Source organism: Phaenicophaeus curvirostris, chromosome 6 (genome assembly GCF_032191515.1).
Source record: "Phaenicophaeus curvirostris isolate KB17595 chromosome 6, BPBGC_Pcur_1.0, whole genome shotgun sequence".
Classification (NCBI taxonomy): Eukaryota; Metazoa; Chordata; class Aves; order Cuculiformes; family Cuculidae; genus Phaenicophaeus; species Phaenicophaeus curvirostris.
Genome location: NC_091397.1, coordinates 11,104,510 through 11,127,696, shown reverse-complemented (window position 1 = coordinate 11,127,696; position 23,187 = coordinate 11,104,510). Strand labels below are relative to the sequence as shown.

Genomic DNA, 23,187 nt, shown 5'->3' with positions numbered 1-23,187 from the left:
TTCCTTCTCAGTATTTATACTGAGGTTAATAGTTTGCATCTATTTCCATGGAAAGTATTAAACATTGAATATCACAGTTTTTATAGTAACAGACAGTAAAGAGAGTTAAAATGAGTTTGCAGTCACTAGCAAACATCAAACAAGGAGTATTGTTGTTGTTAATAACTACGTGTTTGTGCTGTTAGTGTGAATAATTTTATCTACCACTCATATTCGTGCTTAGCACAGAAATGACTTCACCTACTGCATTGATGAAGAACGCTGACCTCTGAGATGAAAAAAGAAAACTGCCTTACTAGCAGTACCATACAAGAGCAGAATTATTAGATAAGGAAAACTGATCAAGCAAAATTTGTTAGAACGTCTGAGTAACTCTATTTATTGTTTTGCAAAATTAACTGTTGGATCTAGATGAGTATGTGTTAATATTTCTGACCAACGAAAACAGAAAAAGAATTTAGCCTCACCTCAACCTCAACAAAATAGCCTTTTATGCAAAACCGCTACAGGCATAATGGCTGCACAGCCAGCTACACCATCCCTTCCATTCCACGCAGTCATTACAAAGCAGGAAAGAATGTAGCAAGGCTGGAGGGATCTCTGTCAGTCCCATGGTGAAGAGTTTTCTACACCAAGCACTGCATTAGATTTAAAACAGCCAGCAGTAAAACGCAGATCCAGCAAATCAAGTAGCAGTTTTCTTTGACACATGATGGGACAGTGGCTCAGTACCAAGTTGAAGAAACAACTATCCCTAACAAAACACAAATAATGCTTCTTAACATATCTGGACTTCTTTTTGTGTATTCTTTTAGCCGGTTTAATTAATGTGATTAAACGGAATCATCACACAAATTGAAGAAATTATCTACATTAAGGAAAGAGCTCGATGGGAAAAAAGAGTAATTATTAATATGCATTATAAACTAAAGATGACATTTTAACTAAATATACTAATTCCAAAATTTTAATTCTACTCTACTCAGATCAAATGCAGCTAGGTTCTTTATAACCCTTTTTCCAAGAAAAGTTTACAGTTTTTTTCCTGTCTTTCTTGCTTCCACCCTCCTTAGTAAGAAATGTGCTAAAGTAGTTCTTAAAACGGACCAGTAATATAAGTGATATATGAGTTACATAATATCCAAAACAGAAAATCATGATGAATTCACAAATAAAATTAAGATTAAACACAATATAAACAAACAGATAAAACCTTTACAACAAATAGTTATCTACAGGTAACACAGGTGAAATTGCTGCATAATTGTACAATTGTACATAACGAAGGTATGCCATTGTGAACGTTCCTTGTGCAGTCGATGACAATCCATCATTTCTTAAGGGTCCTATAAAATATGAATGCTACCTTAGTTCCTCACTTCTCTTCAACATTTTTGTGAATCTGGATGTTAAAAAAATCTTATGACCTTGCTGAACATTATCTCATAGGTCAGTCTCAGTGCAAATTTACCAGTAAAACTGCATATTGGTGATGATGCAAAAGCTGGTGAGATTGCCTATACTTTCCTGCACATATGCAGCCTTTTTATTACTGGGGAAGGGGCAGGGATAGGGGATGGGGAAGGGAAAGGGGTAGGGGACAACGAAGAGGAAGCAAGGCAAGGCAAGGCAAAAGGAGATTGACGTAGTGTGGTCAGACACAAAGAAGCGCCTTGTCCTTGCCTATAACAGAAAAGAGGAATTTAAAACAAAGCATTTCCTACCCTGTCACCACCTAGTGTTTCTGTATTTGTTTTCTCTAATGAATATATCTGTAACTAAGCCAACACAACATAATACAAACAGAATTCAGTTTTTGCAGGGGTGAACGCTTAATAGACAGGCTGCCACTAGAAGCAGCTATGTGGCCTGCTGAGGAAGTACAACATGATTTCTTACTGCAGGACTTCGTACTCCACACTTTTGCTTACCCTTGCATAGTTATAAACTGCAATTACACTGCACAGCACGGAAAAAAAACTTCACTGCACTATGTGAGCTTTCCTATGTGAGTTTCAATGTTGACGTGTTCCACCACAGTTCAATTGATCAGGGTTTGATGAACACCAATTCTGAAGAGCTGCTTTTAGTAACACTATTTGCTTCACAAAAAAAGATGTAGAAAAGTAGTCAGTAACACTACAAGCAACCGCTCCCTTCTTCTGTGTCACAGGAGGATGTTTTACTTCAAATAATTGTTTTCAGATAAGCCTGCTCTCCAGTAAAAAATAGACAAGCTATTTTAGGTAAATGGCTGGACAAAGTATAAGAAACTAACAGAGCAGAAAAACTTTCTAAGCTTTCATTTAAATCAAAGACATACCAGGTGCTACAATGCTTCCGCTAATGTAAAGTTAAACAACAGGACTATCTAGCTATAAATCCAGAGTCATCTGCTTTCCTAATCATTCTCATGGCTTACTGGTTTTGTTTATGCGTGACTATTTAGTTGCCATATGTAAAATACTAGGAAGACCTAAATTTTCATCAAAGGCATTATAAATAGTTACAGATTTTTTCTAACAAGTTTCTGAGCTTCAAATAAGCAATACTGCATGAATCTTGTTCTTTCAATGTTTTTTCCTTGCCACTGCATTGCATATTCTTATTTATAGATGTGTATGATTATTCCCTACCCATTCAAATTGCTCATTTTCTTATTTGTACTCTCTTGTGATTATTCTCTACCTGTGCAAATTGCTCATTCTCATCTTTGCTTTAATCAGTGCTTCTAGAAATTGTTTTCTGTTAAAGCAGACAGCCTAAAAAGAGAACTGCAGAACTAAGGCAACAAATACAGATTTATAGATGGGAGAGGCCCTTAACTTTAACTACTCGGAGATTGACTGGGGAAATTTCATAGAGTGATATTTGGAGAAGAAATCCCCCTCTCAGGACTAAATGTCAAACTGAGAGGGTCACATACTCAATCTACAACCCCTAGCAACTCCACCTCAAGTGCGGGACCAGAAAATCTCATCATTTTACAGTAATCTTTCATACTGAGTAATTCTCTTCTGGCATGCTATCCCATCAGTGCTGATTAATGTCAGTCTGCACAAAGCTACCAGGGGACTGACAGAATCTTCTCTTTACAGGCTTGGAATCTGCTCATTTCTCTTAGATCATCCGACTTTGTTGCAGTTACATTAAATTAGAATATAACAAAAACGCTCTATTTGGAAAAAAACCCATCAATTCTCCACTTACAGCATATCAGTTTTATTCTAGCTAGCAGTCTTTCCATCAGAGTCATCCCCTTAAAAGCTGGGATATCTCTGCCCTATGGACTACAGTCGCGCCCTGTTTTATTCCCAAACTAACTCATTTTCAGGACCCATTCTGGAGAAAGGCAACTTATTCCTCCAGGAAAAAAGGTAAGGCATGGCCAAGAGGTTAGCTTGCTCCTGTTAAGAGAATGTGGATGCAAAGTATGCCAAGACTGGCTCCTTCTGCCAAGGGCACTCCATAACTGTTCCAGCATGCCGTGTATCCTCACATGTCTTCACAACATCCCCGATGGCAAACTACCATGCCTCTACCTTCAAGTTTCAAGAATAGCATTGCTGTGGGCTGTATTATTTTGGGTGCTTAGAACTGAAGAATCACACACACACATAAAACAAACAAAGAATACGTCAGGGCCAAAGAAACACTTAATGAGCCAATGGCAATGCAATGTGGTCACAGCACATCTGCCCCAGATGGTGACAGGTCACGGTACACAAGGACAGTATAGACCCAGCCTTTGTAAGACAGAGGGAGACAACCCAATCAACTAAATAAATTATGAAATTCATGAAAGGGAGAGAGAAAATAAAAATGAGAAGCAAGTACAGAAGAAAAGAATTATGTTCTGGTTCTTCATATTAGTCTTCACTAAATAGTTTAGAAACCAGAATTATTATCTGTTTACAATGACAAAATCTTGAAAGCTCCCCTTAACAGTTCTAGAACACCACATTTGTCAACTGGGTGTTTTAGTAACATTAACTTAATACATAATGAACTCTGAACTAATCATAAGGATCATGAAATGTTCATAAATTGCTACTGAGGAAACCCAATACCTTGAGAGAAAATGGTTAAATATTTAATAAATAGTTAATTAAATCTTGAGAGTCCAATTACATTTAAGGGAATTTTAAAGAAAACACTATAAAAGAAACTGGAGGACTGGAGTAATCAAAGAAAAAGAGCTTCAGAAACACATTTGTACAGAAACACTCATCGCTTTGCTATGCAATTGAGTGTCAATAACTTACCCGACTTATTTAAATATGCATGCCTTTTTCCCAGTGTATTTTAAGGCATTTTATTCCATAGAATCAATTTTTGAGGTTACCCCAAATCCAAACCAGATAGAAATTAATAAAGAAAAACTAGAAAGTCGAAGCATAATTATAGTTTTTAACACACTTCTATGTATGAGAATTTGTTAAACTGCGCTGGTGTTCACAGCGTAACTAATACCAATAGTACTCATCTAAAGAATTGTTATGTTAGGGTCAAATTATCCCAACATCAAGTCTGGACAGAAAAATAAGTCATATATCTTGATAAATACCACTTAGAAATATAATTTTATTGTTAAGTAATTTGATAGTTTAGAAATGTTAGATATTTCTGGTAGTTTTTAAATTATTACAATTCATTGACCTGAGACACACTATGACAATACAAGCCAAGTGAGAATATTTATTTTGCATAACTTGATAGAAATATTACTGTTGCCTTCAAATGAGCTTCACCATGAGATAAAAATGCACTGAACACACTGAATCCTACGTACAAAGACAGGAACTTACATATATATTTTAAGTTCTCTTCAAAAGGCAGTTCTAGTATTAATTCCTTTATATTCACTACGCTGTTACTTCTTGTTAGTATTGGCTTTCAGTCCTTCAATTAGGAGCTTAAGCTACTTAAAAATGCTTATCTCCAATCAATGGAAAGTACCTTTTCAACTACATTGTACCCCTACATATAATCACTAAAACTGCAGAATCTCTTTCATATAATGATTTGTTGATTTTGTTTTTATTTATTCTCTGGAACATCAAGTCTGTGCGATGTGGTCTCTTCCCTACCACTGCATTTATTTCAGTACTTACATAATACTCCAATTAACAGTGTGACATTCTTGCCATTTTTATTCACATTGTTAATTCCTTCAAAAGTAGACATCTTTCTTGTGTTTCTCAATACTTCTCTGCACACAGTGACTTTTCTGGAATAACTGCCAGAAGTTCAGTAAGCTTACTAATTTCTTAAAGACTTGAACTTGTGTATTCAAGTTTTCTAAGCAACCCTTTCCCCAGTGTGAGACAGTTTTCAATCACTTCCTCATCATGCATTTTTCTATCCCTGCCTTTCCCCTTCAACAATTTAAAAAACCAAAGTGTATTTGATTTAGTCTACTTTTAATTGAAAGGACTTTTTCCTTATAGGTTTTTCCTGGTAACATTAGAAGCACCTTCTAGTGCTCTTGGTTCCTCCTACGCTGTCCTCCTACTCTTCTATTCTCTACAGAAAATGCGTGGCTAGTTCTATAGATTTTTCTTGCATACTTTCCATTGCCAGTATCTTCTTGAAGTCCTTCTTTACCCCAGGTATTTTTTAAGAATTATACATGAAGAGCACAGCTTACATTTTATGTATTTCAACGCGACATAGAAATTCGTCTTTTTTACACATTGAGTTGAAACAGTTCCTAATCTACAAACAATTAATCTTCTTTTTATATTAGCAGCATTTCCTTCCCAGTCATAAAAATATTCCTTGATACGTACAGTGGCTGTTACTCAGCACCCAGAGAATAAGAAAAGCAAGAAGACAATTAGATAAACAGGAATATGTTAGGAAGAGGGAGAAAATCATGCTGAGCTGCCAGTTAAGAGAAAAGCAAATAAACAGATTTGCCTAAAAGTACCAAATCACCTGATGAAAAAAGGAGTAATAGAGGTTCTGCTCTGAAGGTGTTTGGACTAACAGGTGATAAAATATACACAACAGCCTGTCTCTAGCAATAAATGAGCCCTCAAACTATGGCAAAAATAAAATAAAAAAAGAAAATCAAATTAAGAACCACCTTTTCAACTTGTGAAGTTCTCTGAAAGTACACATTTGTCATCCACTATATGACACAGTAGGATGACTGTCACTTACCTTAGACGTGTATTTATAAAAAAAATATTATCTTGCTGTTTTTCTGTGTCCTTACTCAAGAATAAGACATGCTTCCATAAATTCCATTGTCATTATTACTTGCAAATACTTGCATTATGCAAAGTCGCTCCTTCAGTCAATCCCAAGGGTTATTAACACTTCTAAAAAAATGTTACTTATCCAAGAATGAGAATCTTCCCTTTAGCTCCAACTATGTAAATATGGTCATAACTTTCACTTTTGCCCACTGTTAAGTTTTGATCTTTCTTATTATTCATACATTTGCCTATGTGTCCAAACACTGGTTTATCTTTTAAGGCACTGCAGTTGTACTTGATCAAATGATCTTTGAACCTGGAAGAACACAACAGCTGCTCAGTTTTCATCATAAGAGATATTCTGACGCCTGGCTAATTTCAGAACTTTATTTTTAATATTATGTAATATGCACAATGATTTACTAAGTTATCCATGTTTCTTCATCAACAACTAGTACTCTAAAGTAACTCAAAGGTCTTTATCTTTGCTTTCTCAAAAGCTACCTCCTTAAAAATATCCTATAATAGAAACTAGATGAGTATTTATCACTCTTGCTCCTGATGTGCATGAGGAGCATTTACAAGGTCCAAGCACTTTTTAGATTACTCGTCACTGCTAACACCTTACACATCTTTCTTGAAGTGCTAAGGCTGTTTGCATCTCTGTTTAGTCACTTATTTTTCTTCTGATTATGGATGAGTCATACAATCTGGATCTAGATTGTTTTTAAAAAATGAAACTACTTTTCAGTTACCAAGAGCAATACTTCTTTTTCTAGTATATAATTACTTGTTTTCTCAACCTTGTTTGTAATGATAGGATTTGTCTTACCTAACTTTACCCAGCTAAATGTTATTCGCACTATCTTAAAATAGACATCACTCATAAGAGTGGGATGAATCCCCAGCTAGATGTGCCTGTCTCCCTTTATAACATATAAAGAGCATAAACAGCTAACAAGCTCACCTAATATACAGCCTGGAGCAAGTAATTTGAAATGTTAAAGTGGAAAGTGCATAACATTAGTTTACCCACTTGTCACCTAGGACACATGATGCAAATATATACGCTTTAAAACACTCTGAAACACAAATGCAAACTTGTATTGGGTTTGCGTGGCAAGGTTTTAGTAGTTGGGGGGGTTACAGAGGTGGCTTCTGTAAGCAGCAGCTAGAAGCTTCCCCTGCGTCTGACAGAGCCAGTGTCAACCAGATCCAAGATGGATCTGCCGCTGGCCAAGGCCAAGCCCATCAGCAACAGTGGTAGCACCTCTGGGTTAACATATTTAAGAAAGAGGGAACCTGCACAACACCAGTAGCAGCCAGAAGAAAGGAGTGAGAATATGTGAGAAAATGAACTCTGTAGACACCAACATAAGTGAAAAAGGAGGGGCAGGAGGTGCCGAAGACCATGGTGAGGCAGGCTGTCCCTCTGTCCTCCTTGCAGCCCATGGAGGTTAATGGTGGAGCAGATATCCACCTGCAGCCCATGGAGGATCCCACATCAGAGCAGGTGGATGCCTGAAGGAGGCTGTAACCTCATGGGAAGCCTATGCTGGAACCAGACCCTGGCAGGACCTGTGGACACATGGACAGAGAGGAGCCCAAGCTGGAGCAAGTTTGCTCCCAGGACTTGTGATCCCATGGGGGAACCACACTGTAATAAGTCTGTCCTGAAGGACTGCACCCAATGGCAGGGATCCATGCTGGAGCAGTTAGTGAAGAACTGCAGCCTGTAGAGAAAGACTCATGTTGGAGAAGTTCATGGAGGACTGCCTCCCATGGGAGGGGCCCCATGCTGGAGCAGCAGAAGAGTGTGAGGAGTCCCCTGCCAAGGAGGAAGGAGTGGCAGAGACAACATGTGATAAACTGACCAGAACCCCCAGCCCCCACACCACTTCGGGGGGAGGAGGTAGAGAAAATCAGGAGCCCAGGAAAAAGGGGGTTGGGGGGAGACGTTTTAACATTTAATTTTTATTTCTCATTATCCTACTCTGATTTGATTGGTAATAACTGAAATTATTTTTTCCCTAAAGGGAGTTTGCTTTTCCCATGATGGTAACTGATGAGTGATCTGTCCCTGTCCTTATCTCAACCCAGGAACCTTTGTTATATTTTTTTTCCCCTGTTCAGTTGAAGAAGACGACTGATACTGTCCACTTTGGTGGGCACCTGGAATCCAACCACGTTCAACCAACCACACATCTCAAAAATCAAATTCCCTAAAATACAATCTCTCTCCTAAGCCTGTTTGGAACTCTTTATCTCTGCAAGGTGTTTTTTGGTTTAATGGTGCATTTTTCTTTCTTGAAGGAGCCAGGTACACACTAATTCATATGGGACATCAGCTTTTTTCTTTTCCCTGTTTACTGTTCACTATGTTCAGAGAACCTGAATAGTTACACTTCTTCTACTTACGAACCCAGTTTTGCCTGTCACTTCCACTGCAGAGCTTCCAAACTCCATCAGTGGACCATGCTCTGATTTTCACTTCTTTAGTCACCTGTACTGTTTAGAATTCCCCCCTGTAGCTGTTATTGGTTCACACTGGTTCTGGCAATTGAAGAGTTACCAACTAGTTACTTCTGCTCTTCTAAATTATTCATATTGATTACTTTGACAAAGACCTCCCTCCATTTTTATTACAGTGGCTACTCCAAGCTATTGTAAAAGGTATTTTAACATTGTAGACCTTTCTACACATTGCAAGCTCCATAGAACAAAGAATATCTATTTCTTTTTGTACACACCACATAATACATTTTAAAGAATATTTTAGCATTAACAATAGAATTAGGCACAGATGGTCCATCTCATGTATTCTTTAATAGCATCCTATGCTAATCTCAGCAAATATGGCTTCTTATTTGTTTGAGCAACCTAACATGACAGGTTTATCTTTCCTTCTGGAAATGAGTTCTCCACTGGCCTATCACATCTACTTAAAGAATTAGATTATTTGCAGATTTTATTGCCCTTCTCTCCTTAACTGTTTTATTTCTTGCATTTTGACCAGGCTACCAAGGGAGTATAACTCTGACACACTAAACTCAGTTCAAGTACTAGAATACTGAATATTAAATAGAGACGCTTATACAAAACAAATACAGGGTGAACAAGACCTCAATTCAATGGATTAAATCTCACTTTAGGATCTTTAGGTATACAGTTCTGTAAGTTTGTTTATAATTAGATAATCACTAACACAGAAGTGCATGTAACTGTTTCACAGCCTCTCACAATGTTTATTGCCTGTTTCCCATGACTTTTGATAGCATCAGCCTTCCCCCTCATCAAGACTGGTTTTGGAATGAATCACTTACTTGGTTATACGGTCAATGTTAGCAATTTGCTTCTGGTTCCGGATTATTTCTATAGCTGCCCAAAGATGCTGGATAGCCTTTGTATCTGCCTGTCGTCTCTTCGTTAAGCGTGCCATGACCTGTTTACTCGGTCAGCTGCAGCCAACAAATAAAAAAAAATACACCAAAAAGTTAACCATTACATACAAAATCATCATCTTGTAATGAATAAGATTACAGGGAAATTTTTGTTAACCTATAGCAACTCAATCTGTATACAGTAGCATGTGTTCTTATGCTTAAAGAGCAGTAAAACTGAAAAGAAATAGTTTACAAGAACCCCTTTCACATCACCTAATCTATACAGAAGACAAATGGTGAGCAGTAAAAGTTAACAAATTTTAGTTAAGTGAAACAAGTTACAGCAGTTACCTACTTATCAAACTGGTTATGAAAAGTCATTTATTTCACATCTCAGTTTCCTAAAATTTGGTAAAAAGCAGAACCTACCGTAGCCTGAAGCCTCCACAGCCTCCTGCATTGCCCCAAGCCCTTAAAAAGGGTGAGTGGTGCTTGACTACATCACACAGTGTAAGCATGAACTCTGACACAGAGAAAAAGCTGGACCCACAGTTTAGTAAACAGTATAGTTGCCAGAGTATTACTTTCATATTTTCATCATTTACAACTATTTAAAAAAATCCATTCTACATGCACAAACTAGAAGCATATTTTCATGGATGATAAATACATAAAAAAATATTCTGGAGGAATTCCATTTCCTGTAACACGCTAAAACCCAACAGGACCAAAGTGCTTCTGATGGCATTTACCCATCTAACCAACCCTGAATGGGAACATAATGAGCATCTGGCTTTGTTTACAAATTTTCCAAAAGCTCAAGGCAATGAGTTCATATAAGCCATAAATCGCCTACAGCTCTACTACAGGCACAGAATCCCTTTTTTAAAGCTTAATGATGCATTTTGATCACTAAATAAGTTTCTTCCAGTGCCACCACTTTCTCAATGAAAAAGATGACTGATTTATGACAGCTACCAAGGTCTATAATTTATTTTAGAGCTCTGTCCTCAAAATGAACTCTGGTATGCATGCAGATACTTGTAACTAGCAGAATATTAATTTCAGTAACCCAAAATAATATAAAAAATGCAAAAACCACCATCTGTGCAATGTAAAAAATGGGAATTTAAGTATTAAGTGTCCCTCCTCTCATATTCACAAAAATTAAACAGATTCAAATATGCCATCAGTTGCAGCAATGCAATTTTCAAGTCCATGGGACCTAAAGGTACTTGTCTAAGAAGACTGTTGAGTTTCAGAGTCAGTATTAGCTCAGTGACTCTCATGTGCTCGACAGTCGTAATGAAAAAAAAGTGTAACATTCTATTATTAAGGGGAAAAAAAATGATTGAACAACATTAAACTTAATGCTATGCAGCCCATTTGAAAAAAAAATAAAAAAGATGATGTGAAGTGATAGGCGCACATCGAGTTGCCAATCGTGTGTGAGGTACCTCTGGCTGCTGGAGATAGCAGGGGAGGGCAGAAGAGAGCAGCGCTCACAGAGACACAGTGTGGTCATGCATGGACCCCACATTTCTGCTTTAGAAAGCTCTTCCCACTGGGATTTAAAGCAAGGGCAACTGGATGGATCCCCCAGAAAAGAAAGGCCAAGAATACATTTTTAGGGAAGGATAAAAGGGAATATGACAGACATACAGATAGGAGTGCCAGCCGATAGATAGCCTTGCCTAAGAACTATTCAGAGAAAGAAAGCCTCTGTTGGGAATAGTGGGGGAAGACCCTGTATCCCTGTGAGCTCCTCTGCATTCATCTCACAGAACATAAAGACATTACAAGTAAAAATCCCATCCCGATTTCTAAGAGAAACACTATAATAATTTGCAGAATTTAATTCTTAAGGAAAATACAGACCTGCAAAAATGGAGACGGGTTAGACACTAACACAAGGGTTAGACACAACCTTTACAGCCCTACTGTCTTAGCATAAAACTCCTTTCCTAATGCAGAACTGACTAAAAGTCACATTTTTTTTTTGTATTCTAGCTCCCTACAAAGAATCTGCTTTAAAAGCTGTCAGCCCATGCAGCAGTCGACAGGCTGGACATGGAGCCTCTTACACAGCGTCACATCCAACCATATGTGAGGATCAAGGGGGAAATACTCATCCTTCTCAACCCTGGTAACAGTGTGAAACAACAGGCCTGTTCTCAGTTTATTTAGTAATAAATGGAGTGAGTCCTGTTATCCCAACTACTTTGAAAATAAGTGTTATTTTTGGCAGCCTGACATACAGCTGCCTGCATGAAAGAATACCTGGCACAGCAAGAAGGAGGGCATTTTCTCTTACAGCTCTGCAATGCCTGGGAACCTCATGTGCTGCCCCATGACCCTCTGACATACCTGGAGCAAAGGCTGACCTTTGGGGCTGAGGAACTCCCTTGTGCTTCTCCAGGTTGAAGCCACACACAAAACAGGGAGAAGGAGAGTGAAGGACTGCTGTAATTACAGGTTCTTGGAGCTGCCTGGTTGTGGAGCTGCACCTTCGATGGCCGCCAGCGGGAAAAGGAAAATCTCACCCTCCAAAGTCCCTACTGGTTCCCCATTTCCTTTGGAGTGAAACTCCTGACCAACTCTTTGACCTATCTTTATCACACTTACTGTGCTTGGAGCACCAAACGCCATGCCCTGTGCCATGGCTAACTCCAGCCTGCAGTACAGGTGTGCACCTCCCACAACCCAGCCGCTACAGGAAGGTCATTCCATGGGACCAGACAGGACCTGGTCTGAAACAACCTCTGCACAAGGCAGGGAGTGCAGACGCCTGCCCAAACTGCTCCCTCCTGGCTGGTCCCCAGTCCCCACAAGGGCTCACAGAGGCACAGCCACATACTGCCTCCTTCTTGTCTGGAAAATACAATGCTAAGAATTACCACTTACATATGGGACACAGCAATCATACAAGTTCTGTTCTTTTCCTCTTCTATTTTTTTTTTTTGTAAGGCACAGTTAATTTTAGCAGGTGCTCCGCCTTCAAAGAATATACATTTCATTTTCATAGGTTAGGTTTACTATTGAAGGCCACTTTTCAAGTGTAGACACCCCACTATTGCAACAGGAGTTCTTATACACCACATTTCCAAAAATATAAAAATAAATTTTCTTTTTCCCAAAATGCCAGATCACTTTAGCAGTATTTTCATTGGGTGAAGTAGAAGAAATATAGAGACTTTTTAAAGAAAAAGATTAAAAGATTGGGGAGTATTTATTGCTTTCATTGCAGCCACTCTTCCTTCACAGTAAAACTAACCACAAGTCTACTCCGTGCACTGCTGCAAAAGATATAAGCAGTTTTCTCTAATATTATAAAATCTTAACATTAATTTGTGTCACATTGGTAATAGTCCACAAATAGGGCTACTTCCAGGCAACAGAAAATGCTCCAAGTATTTTAATATGCACAACTTACCCATGCAAATAATAACTTCAAATTTAATGGGAGACATATCATATTCTTAGATCTATATTTATCACTCCTGAGTATTTGCTTATGTGTGGGTACGCACATAGAAACACAAGAGAACAAGCACAAACATCCAGTGCGTGTGAGTATGTGTAAGAATCTATGGCCTGGAGGTTAAATACCAGAAGAGACTGAGTCATCCAAGCAGTGTCTTAAAGCAGTCAGAACTCCAGAGGCTGGTTAGAACCACAATACTGAAATGTATATTTACGTATAAATGTTTGAAGATGTTTCTCAGCCCCCTCTTTTGTTACAACATTCATTTCAACATCCTGGAAAGAAAAACTAAAAGCTGAAGTAAACGCTTAATTCCTGCTTGTGATTTGCGGGTCATCATACTTGTTTAGCTATGGATTCCCTGTCCATACAAAACTATTTGCTTCATGCATTTCTGTCATGTTCTGCTAGCAAGTTTATGGTAGGATACAGCTGCTTAGAGAAAGACTGGCAAACAAAGATGGCTAAAAATCTAATAAGTTTTACCAGCAAGATGCATCTTAGGTTTTGTAGACATCCATGAAACCAGCACAATATAAGAAGGATTTTCCTAATAAAGGAAGTTTTGCATTGCTGACGTGCCAGCTCACACACTGCCATCACACTCTCACTCACACAGGTCTCAAAGCAAATAATTTATCTTCTCATTTTCAATTCTTTAACTGTTCCTCAGTGCAATCTGAGTAATGTTTTAATATACTTTATATTTTAAATCCCCCTTGAATATACAACATTTTGAAAAATATACCCCTTTATTACACAGCTTTCCTCAAGAGCCAAATGTGAACCAGGAACAGTAAACAAGCATGCTCAACTAACTGCGCTTTATCTAGTGAATGCACAGAGCGTGGCTTATCTTCTCAAAGCCCATAGCAAAACATGCTTTGCCAGGCAGTGGCAATGTTACAGCAGTGGCAAAGCAGACTTACTGTCAAAATAGCAAGGCTACCAGTTGTTAGACACACACTTGGCCAAATCAAATGATGTACAGTTGCCTGTTGCAAGTAGTGGACGTGGAAATCTGTGCTGCAAGTCAAAAAAAAACCCAAAACCAAAACGAAAAATCACCTTGCAGCATGTCTAGGGATTCAGCCCAAGGAACCTCCTGACCTGCGGCTTCCATTCAGTTTAGCAGACACTATCAGGTACTAAGCTTAGCTGGAAACTCTCCCTACAGACAGAAACAACTGAAAGGTAGTCTATGTCACGCTTTAGCTGTTAAATCATAGAATCATTTAGGTTGGAAAAGACCTTTAAGATCATCAAGTCCAATTAAATACCTAACAACACCAAGTTCACCACTAAACCACATACCTAAGCACCTCATCTACATGTCTTGTAAAAACTTCCAGGGAAGGAGATTCTATCGCTTCCCTGGGCAGTCTGTTCCAATGCTCGATAACCCTTGTAGAAAAGAAGTTTTTTTTAATATCCAATCTAAACCTTCCCTGATGCAATTTGAGGCCAATTCCTCTCATCCTACTACTTATCGCTTGGAAGATCAACACCTGCCTCACTGCAACCTCCTTTCAGGTAGTTGTAGAGAGCGATAAAGTCTCCCCTCAGCCGCCTTTTCTCCAGACGAAACAGCCCTGGTTCCCTCAGCCACTCCTTATAACACTTGCGCTCCAGCCTCTTCAGCAGCTTCGTTGTCCTTCTCTGGACACACTCCAGCAGCTCAATGACTTTCTTGCAGTGAGTGGCCCAAAGTGAACACAGTACTTGAAGTGCGGCCTCACCGACATCGAGTACAGGGGGAAGGACAATCACTTCCCTAGTCCTGCTGGCCACACTACTTCTGGCACAGGCCTGAATGCTGTTGGCCTTCTTGGCCACCTGGGCACGATGCTGGCTCATGTTCAGCCAGCTAGTGATCAACACCCCACGGTAGTTTTCCACTGGACGGCTTTCCAGCCAATCTTCCCCAAGCCTGTAGCACTGCATGGGGTTGTTGTGACCCAAGTGCAGGACCCAGCACTTGGACTTGCTGGACTTCATGCAATTGGCCTCAGGCCATTGATGCAGCCTGCTCAGATCCCTGTGTAGAGCCTTCCTTCCCTCAAGCAGATCAACACTTCTGCCTAGCTTGGTGTCATCTGCAAACTTACTGAGAGGGCACTCGATCCCCTCATCCAGACCACTGATAAAGATATTAAGAAAGAACTGGCCCACACTGAGCCCTGGGGAACACCACTTGTGGCTGGCCACCAACTGGATTTAACTCCATTCACCATAACTCTTTGAGACCAGTCAACCAGTCACATTTTTACCGAGTGAAGAGAATACCCATCCAAGCCATGAGCAGCCAGTTTCTCCCAGAAAATGCTTTGGGAAACGGTGTCAAAGGCTTTACTGAAGTCTAGGCAGGCAACATCCACAGGCTTTCCCTCATCCACTAAGCGGGTCATCTTGTCATAGAAGGAGATCAGGTTAGGCAGATAGAACCTGCCTTTCATAAAACCATGCTGACTGGGCCTGCTCACTTGGTTTTCCTGTATGTGCTGCACGACAGTGCTCAAGACATGCTGCTCCATACACCACCAAGGTCAGCCTGACAGGCCTGTAGTTCCCCAGATCCTCCATCTGGCCCTTCTTGTAGGTGGACATCACATTTGCTAACCCCCAGTCAACCAAGACGTCTTGGGTTAGCCAGGACTGCTGATAAATGATGGAAAGTGGCATGGTGAGCTCTTCCACCAGCTTGCTCAGTACCCTTGGGTGGATCTCCTCCAGCCCCATAGAATTGTGCATGTCTAAGAGTAGCAAGTTACTAACCATTTCCCCTTGGATTATGGGAGCATCATTTTGCTCCCCGTCCCTGCCTTTCAGTTTAGGTACCAGAGAACAACTGGTCACTCCATGGGACTTAGGAGAAGAGGACATTAAGTACCTCATCTTTTTCCTCATCTTTTGTCACTGTTTCCTCTGCATTCAATAAAGGATGGAGATTCTGCCATCTTCCAAGGAAAATATGATGCTTCTGAAAATCTAACTAGTGACTTGGACCTTGCACTGAAGCAGACGGTGTTGCAGTTGGGTCCTGCTTCTCTGATAGGAGCTGCTAATTAAGAGCTGACAAGTAGTAGTGTGTCAAATCTCCTGCTCCTACTTCACTGTAAGAGGCCGCTTGTGGTGTTAGTCCTTTTCACTGCAAAACAAACAGGTTAAACTTCATCCCTGCTATTAGCCACCATTTGGCTGTGATTTGGTATGCAGTTAATTGCAATGGAAAGACAATTTAAGAAGTTAATCCTTGCCACTGCTCAGCTGCTAGTTTCTGCCTTTCAGCCTCACATCCCTGGGGCTTGCTATTATGTCTTCCAAACTTCACGTGAAAAGATTTCAAGCTCAATGGAAGGAAGAAGCTAGGCTCAATCTTAGTTTTTGTGGCTTTCATGCTGTGAGACTGGCTTGGTTTAGGTGGCTAGGAAACTTGGACGCAGACTTAGCTTCATATTTATATGCAAATTGTAATATGGGCTATAGCATCTATCCTTAAAAGTATAACTTTTTATAGTAAGTATAGAACTGCATATATCAGCAGCACAAGCAATTCCAAATGTTTAGTGCTTTGTTCTGCTTGGCTCTTGTATTAAATACGAGCTTCTTATTAAAATCCAGATTACAAATTCATGAGTTGATGCAGAGTTTGGGTCCCTGAACTTTATACACATCTTTGTTGTACTCAGAAGCTCTGCAAATTTATAGTCCACAATTTAAACTGCTGTTAAAACGTATCTTTCATCACCAGCTTAGTGGCAGCTAAGCTCTTCAGTCTTCCCTTCCTAGAATAACTGAGAGAAAAAGTGGCAACTACCCTATTTTTACATATGGAACGTACACTTGAAAATGTTTTGACTGAGCAGCAGGGAAAGACATGCATGAGGGGGAAACCAGAAGAAAGTTTAACTTCAGGTCTGCCTTCCAGATCTAGTGATCCAAAAGTGTGGTGAGTAGCTGCAAGGGTGAGGACAAAGCTCTTGGCAAGGCTAATCCCACAATTTGCTTGCCTTCCTGAGTGTGCAATATTATAAGCATAACCTAAGGATTAGCTGGGCAGCTGGTAGCAGGAGACCCTCTTTTACAAGAGTGAAGGTTATAAAAAATACAGCTTTTACATACGATCTCATTTTTAAATGTTTAAGAAAAAGCAAGTGTTAGATATCATTAGGTATTTATTCTGGACTTAATCCCAACCCACTAAAATCAACAAATGCCTTTCTGCTGACTTTCCAGGGTTTGGAATAAATTTTGAACTGCTGACTGCTCTCCGTATGCACACGATGAAATACTCAAGGAGGTGTTCAATGATGTTAGCGAGGCTGAAAGACGCAAAAAAGGCACACGGCTTTGCTAATTAAACTAAACTGAAAAAATCAGACTATAAATTAATAAAAGTTCCTGAATTCTTCAGTGTGTCCTTTTTGTATTAAGGGATTTTTAGTCCATGTTGTAATGCTATCATTTTGGAAGCTACTAAACTCTAGAAGATTTTTGGATGTTGCACATGTGTCATTCCTAATGAAAATCTTTACATTTCACTGTAAGTGTGCACACAGTTTGTTCTACAGGAATGTTTACAAGCATAATTATCCTAAATATTTCACATGTGCAAGTGAAATAACTGTACTGTTAGGCACAACTCCACCTTTTGCATTTCCCAATTGTTAGCTTTGTAACCTTGATGTCACAAAACTTTTTGAGTGAGGTTTTGCATAGCTCCACTAAAGCGCAGTACTAACAGAGAACAAGACTACACGAATACAGAACTGTATCGTTGTGCTTCTTTCTTTCTGCAATTTCATTTTTTTCCAACTTCAGTTCACAGAACACAAGAAAGCTTTTGCCATTACCTTGTGCCATTCCAAGATGGCAGTGAGCCGCTGCAGAAATCAGAGCCAAGGACAGTACAGAATTAAAGGCCCCAAGAATACTTCTACTACACATATGTGTGAGCTCTATTTTAATCCCCGATACTGCATTGACTTTGTTTGTATTGTATTTCATTCAAAATGATTAAGTTAAGTGTCTTTCACTGAGGCTAAGGTATATGATACTTGAATTTTAAGCTCAGGCGTTATGAATCATCAGTGTACAAATAGCAGAACTCTCTTTTTCTTCTGAAATCAAACCTGGACTTTCTTGTTTAATTAACTCAAACTCTTAGAGAGAGCTCAACACAAATGTTGAGGTGCCACCCCAAAAGAGAATTTCTGAGAAAGTCTAAGTCAGTATAAAAGGAGTATTACAAAATCTGAGACAAAGCATCAACAACAGCTTCTGAGAAAGACAGGGTAATAGCCATACGCCTCATACAAAGGCTGAGAAAGTGGTTTTGTTTGCTAGCTAATATAAATATATGTACAGGGCTAAAATGTAATCCTGTATTCTGCTGCCCCTCCAGCCAACCCATGTCTGGAATTTCACAGACAATATAGCAAATGCTGTCCTAAAAATTGGAAGGAAACTATCCTTTGTTTCCATCTGGCCAAAATTACTGAATAAAACTTTATCTAGCAAAGGAAGTTTGGAGAAGAGAAGAACACAACTACCAAAGCAAATATAGTCAAAATGGCTCAAAATAAAGAGCCAGAGCTGTTACCAGTAATGCAGCTACATCAATTTTTTTTAGTTGACAACTTTTTTTTGGTAATGGTCATTCTGTTTTGCTCCAGGTAATGTGCCTGGGTAAGCTGAAGCATGTAATATATTTTCTGCTAAAGACTTGTCTCAATATAATTTTTCATGTCTATGGGTTCCAAACAAATATTTTTAAATAAGCAGTATTTTTCCTTAATATTTCAACTTTTGATAGGTATTAAATACATGGACGATATTTATTTTTTTACAGTTAGCAACAAAATTCACAGTTATGTAGGAATATCAAGAACCACAGAGGTGTTGTTCATGTAAGAAAACAATGGTTCAAAGCTGCACCAAGGAGATTTACACTGGCTATTAGGAAGCATTTCTTTACTGGCTGGTCAAACAGTAGAACAAGCTTCCTAAAAGGTGGTCAATGTCCCAAGCTTGTCAGAGTCTAAGAGGCATCTGGACAATGCCTTTAACAACATGCTTTAACTTGTGGTCGCCCTGAATTGATCAGTCAGTTGTATTAGTTGATCGTTGTGGGTTCTCCCAGCTGAAATAGTCTATTCTACTCTACCCTATTGTATTCCACAAGTGAAAATGCATATACAGTTAATGCACTTAGCAAACTTCTGAATAAGCATGATTTCAATCAAAAACAGTTTAGTGCAGTTTGGCTAAGGCTTAATTAACGAAATTAAGCTACACTAAATAAAGAGTTTCCTCAATGGAGCTTTCACTAGTATAAACTGCTTTAAAAATACAGTTCTTATAAAAAGTGATGCAACTTTCTCATGACGATAAGCTTCAGCTGCTGTAGTGACAAAGCCCCTTATTTCCAGGATGATGATGTGCTAGTATTAAACAACCTTTAAGTTGTTCATCTCCAGAATACTATTAATCTTTCTTTAAAGAAATAGTCCACACAAAAGACAATACAACTAACTTCCGACATCACTAAATAGTAGATGGTTCATATGAACTACAGAAAAACACTCTACACACTTCTCATCCCCTGTTATGACTGAAAAATAACGAGTTCTCTTCAGATTTATTTACTTGGGGAGTTACCAAAAGTAACACTAGCACTCAAATCACTCTCAGTGATGCTTTGGCTGCCCTGTAGGAATGTACAGATGCACGGACACACAAGCAAGTTACACACACACACACACACACGCCTTGATATAAGAGGCTTTAACTAACACGTTTTAAGTTCCATTTGCCACAGACTAAGAGCATGAAGAGGGTCAGTTACAGAAGATTAAGTGACACGTGGAGTCAGGATCATGTTCTGAACCCACACTGCATGCCAATACAGGCTTTCTGTGGTTTAACTACAAGCACTATGAAATTCTGTGTTTTCCAAAGCAGCCTAAAGCTAAAGCACTGTTAAGATGCTTGAGAAGAATCCATGAAAGAGTTAACGCCTAATGAGCAGTCTGAGCTATTTCCCCATGTAGACAGGCCCTTAGCAAACAGATACCTCCTGTCCACTTGCCTGGCAGTAGGGAGCAGAGATGATTAATCCAGCTATGCATCTGACAGGCTCCAGTGCTCACTTGGTCTTAAAAGGGGAAAAATCATGGCCAAAGAAGGCCGGTTCAGTTTGGATGACAAATAGATGCCACTTTGATTCTGCAACTCTAATTAAAATGAGAGTTGGAAGATATCTTAGAAAATGCTAATAAATGCAGATGAGAAGAGCAGCTCTTCATCCGAAAGCAAGCTTTTGATCATCATCTTCCTTTCTGTTCTGAAACCTAAGAAGCTTGGTTATTCCACAAGCCTCACCTGAACTGATACACTGCATTTCTCTGTCAGTAAGTAAGCTATAATAAATAAAGTATGATGACAAAAATGAATAAATCATTTTTCATGGGAGATTATTAGGGAATGTAATCCGGCATCAAGTCAGTTTCACACCAAACAATAAGAAAAAGAGATGCATTTTCCAGGTCAAAAAATGAGGAACGTATGGAAAAGAGCTAAATCAAGAAAGAATGTAAACTCTTTGCAGATTATGTAAGCTATATGGTAAAACAAGGAGTCGATGTTGACTTTTTTGCAGTGTAACGCGAGATTCCAAATTGTTATTCTTTATTCTCTTTCTCTGAACTTCAGCAACTGACAGGAGCTTTAAAGTACAAATTGTGATTCTGCTGCTAGCAACAAGACTTAAACCTTAGATGTTTATAAAAAACTATTCCTCCATCAGGCTGCATTTTTATTGACAAAAGGCAGCTGAATCAATTTTTGCTGATCCTTAACAAAACCAAAGATTGCCTGAACTTGTTTCTTTCAAAGGTATTCTCTTTGGCTCTCCCTCTCTATAAATAAAAGCATAACTCCACAACTTCTAAAACTGCTCAGATACTGAATTATTTGAAAGTCAGTGCATTAGGTAGGCATGACCACTTCCCTCCAGAAGTTGGACCATGAGCAGAGTAAGCCAAAAAGAGACTTGCTCTTGTCAACAGTCACCTCAGGGAAAGCTGATAATATATAAAGAAAACAAGTACAATTATGAAACTATCGCTTCCAAACTGAACCTCCTTCAAGCCCAAAATGTCTGGGCTCACCCTTGGAAACCTACAGAAATAGGCTCAGAACTTAGAGAGTTAAACTACATTGATCTGTAATGCAGGTAAGATGAGCCAAAGATAAACACTGCCAAAGCTTACAGGCTTTTACAGCATGAATCAAAAGAAACTTTAAGGCAAGGAGAGGATCAAATTGTAAAACCTGAGCTTTAGATCCTGCTTCTGAAATTCAAGGTGAATGTCAGAAATAACGGACCTGAAAGGTTCATGCAATGCTCGCCCATCTTTGGAACACTTCATCAAAACAAAAGCAACAGAAAGAATAATAAATTGAAGAACTGGAAGCCTTTCCCTAAGTCCTCACCTCGCCTGGTTTTCTTCTCTCTGTTTTTCAGAGAGTGTATTTCCTAGGTTGGGAAATCTGCCTTTAAAGGATTCTCTGAAGTATATTTGGAGTGTATTCTCTCTCCTTCACAGGCAGTACTCAAACTCACTAATTACATGCATTCCTATAAAGCTTTCCTGTCCTACTGCCCCAAACCAAGGATATCATCATTCCTTAGTGAGGCCTTAATCCCTATCCATTTCAAAGGTCCACTTTTTTTTCCATTGACATTACAATTTTTTTTTGTACCTCCAAAGCAGTTAATTTATTTTGGTTGCACTTTCATACTTTAGAAAGCTCTCCCCCAAAAAGGTTCATGTCTGGACAAGGATGAGTCTTGCTTAGAGGACAATTTACAGACATGCAAGAACAGCAGTTTTCATGAAAACTAATGGACAGTGATAAACAACAGGATTCATAACTAAACAAATCCTTAAGTGGAAAACAGCTGAGTTACAATCACAACCCTTTTCTTTTCATCTTTGCTGCAAAAGTTGATAAAGGAAAAGTACTAAAACAGTAAAACTAAGTTTCAAAACCACAGACTTCATAAAGAGAAACTTTAAAAATCAAAAAATTACTCAAAGAAATGAGTATCTTCCAAAGAAGCTGACAAAAATGTGTTGCCATTACTTCAGACAACATTAGTTTCTCAGGAAACCTCACAAAAGCTGACAGCAAAAAAACTCTGCCATACCATTACAGGTTGGGATTTCCTTCCTACACATTGTTCAAAAGAAAGAGGAGTATGGAGGTATATATCATTTAATCTTCCAGCCAGCTCTTGGTGTTACTGATGGCACGGAGGATTTTGGCATATGGACTTTTCTGGCATACATTTTTTCCCAACACTACACATGCTATCTTGGATTGCAGTGTCTATTTGTTGAGCTGTTCCAGACATGCCGGTGAGAGTTCCAATGTGATCCCTTTTGATACATTTCCTACTACCTGTAACATTCAGATGCTTCTAACTCTTAGTTCCCATCTTCTCTTACCTGAAACTGACTTACAACATCTTTATTTTTTAATATAGAGAATTCTTTTCAAGGCTTTTCCAGGACTAGTTGCAGGTGAACTGAATTATGCACTTTTTTGATACTGAAAATCCATTTCACATCAGCACGATTTTTGCATTTTCTATCTGCTCTATATTACTTCTCTGGGAAACATTATTTTGACCAATGGTTTGCTATTATATTCATATGCACATCCATGGCATATGCTAGAGCTACAGGTCAGAGAGACAAAAGAGCTCCCTGCAGCTCTGTTTGATTATGATACTTCTCACTTGCAAAATTATATTCGGCCTCTCCCCTGGCAGGTGCATCTGAAATCAATTTCTTCAAGCACTGATGATGATGGTGGTGACACAGAGCAGATTACAAAGGCCCGTTAGGGAGGAAATTACTTCCTGAGCTCTCAAGAACTCTTCCTGCTGTTATCTAGGGCTGAAGTTTATTAAAGGCAACAGGACCATACTGTTCTCTTCATAACCACATCCTTCAGACATGGCAATATAGGATTAATAATTTTGTCAGCAGAAGTAGAGTTCATTTTTCAAATAATTTCAGTTATTCTACTGCCAATATTTGGT

The 23,187-nt window shown here is 38.9% G+C and overlaps 1 protein-coding gene across 3 annotated transcripts in view; it reads right to left on the bottom strand.

The window, feature by feature from the left end:
• ZMYND11 (zinc finger MYND-type containing 11) overlaps positions 1 to 23,187 on the bottom strand; it is a 108,238-nt gene that overhangs the window by 52,840 nt on the left and 32,211 nt on the right. For all 3 annotated transcript variants that reach the window (XM_069859326.1, XM_069859327.1, XM_069859328.1), the window contains exon 2: positions 9,530 to 9,664. In XM_069859326.1, coding sequence (XP_069715427.1) covers positions 9,530 to 9,645 — 116 coding nt within the window. In that variant the 5' untranslated portion in view covers positions 9,646 to 9,664. The remainder of the gene's footprint in view (positions 1 to 9,529; positions 9,665 to 23,187) is intronic.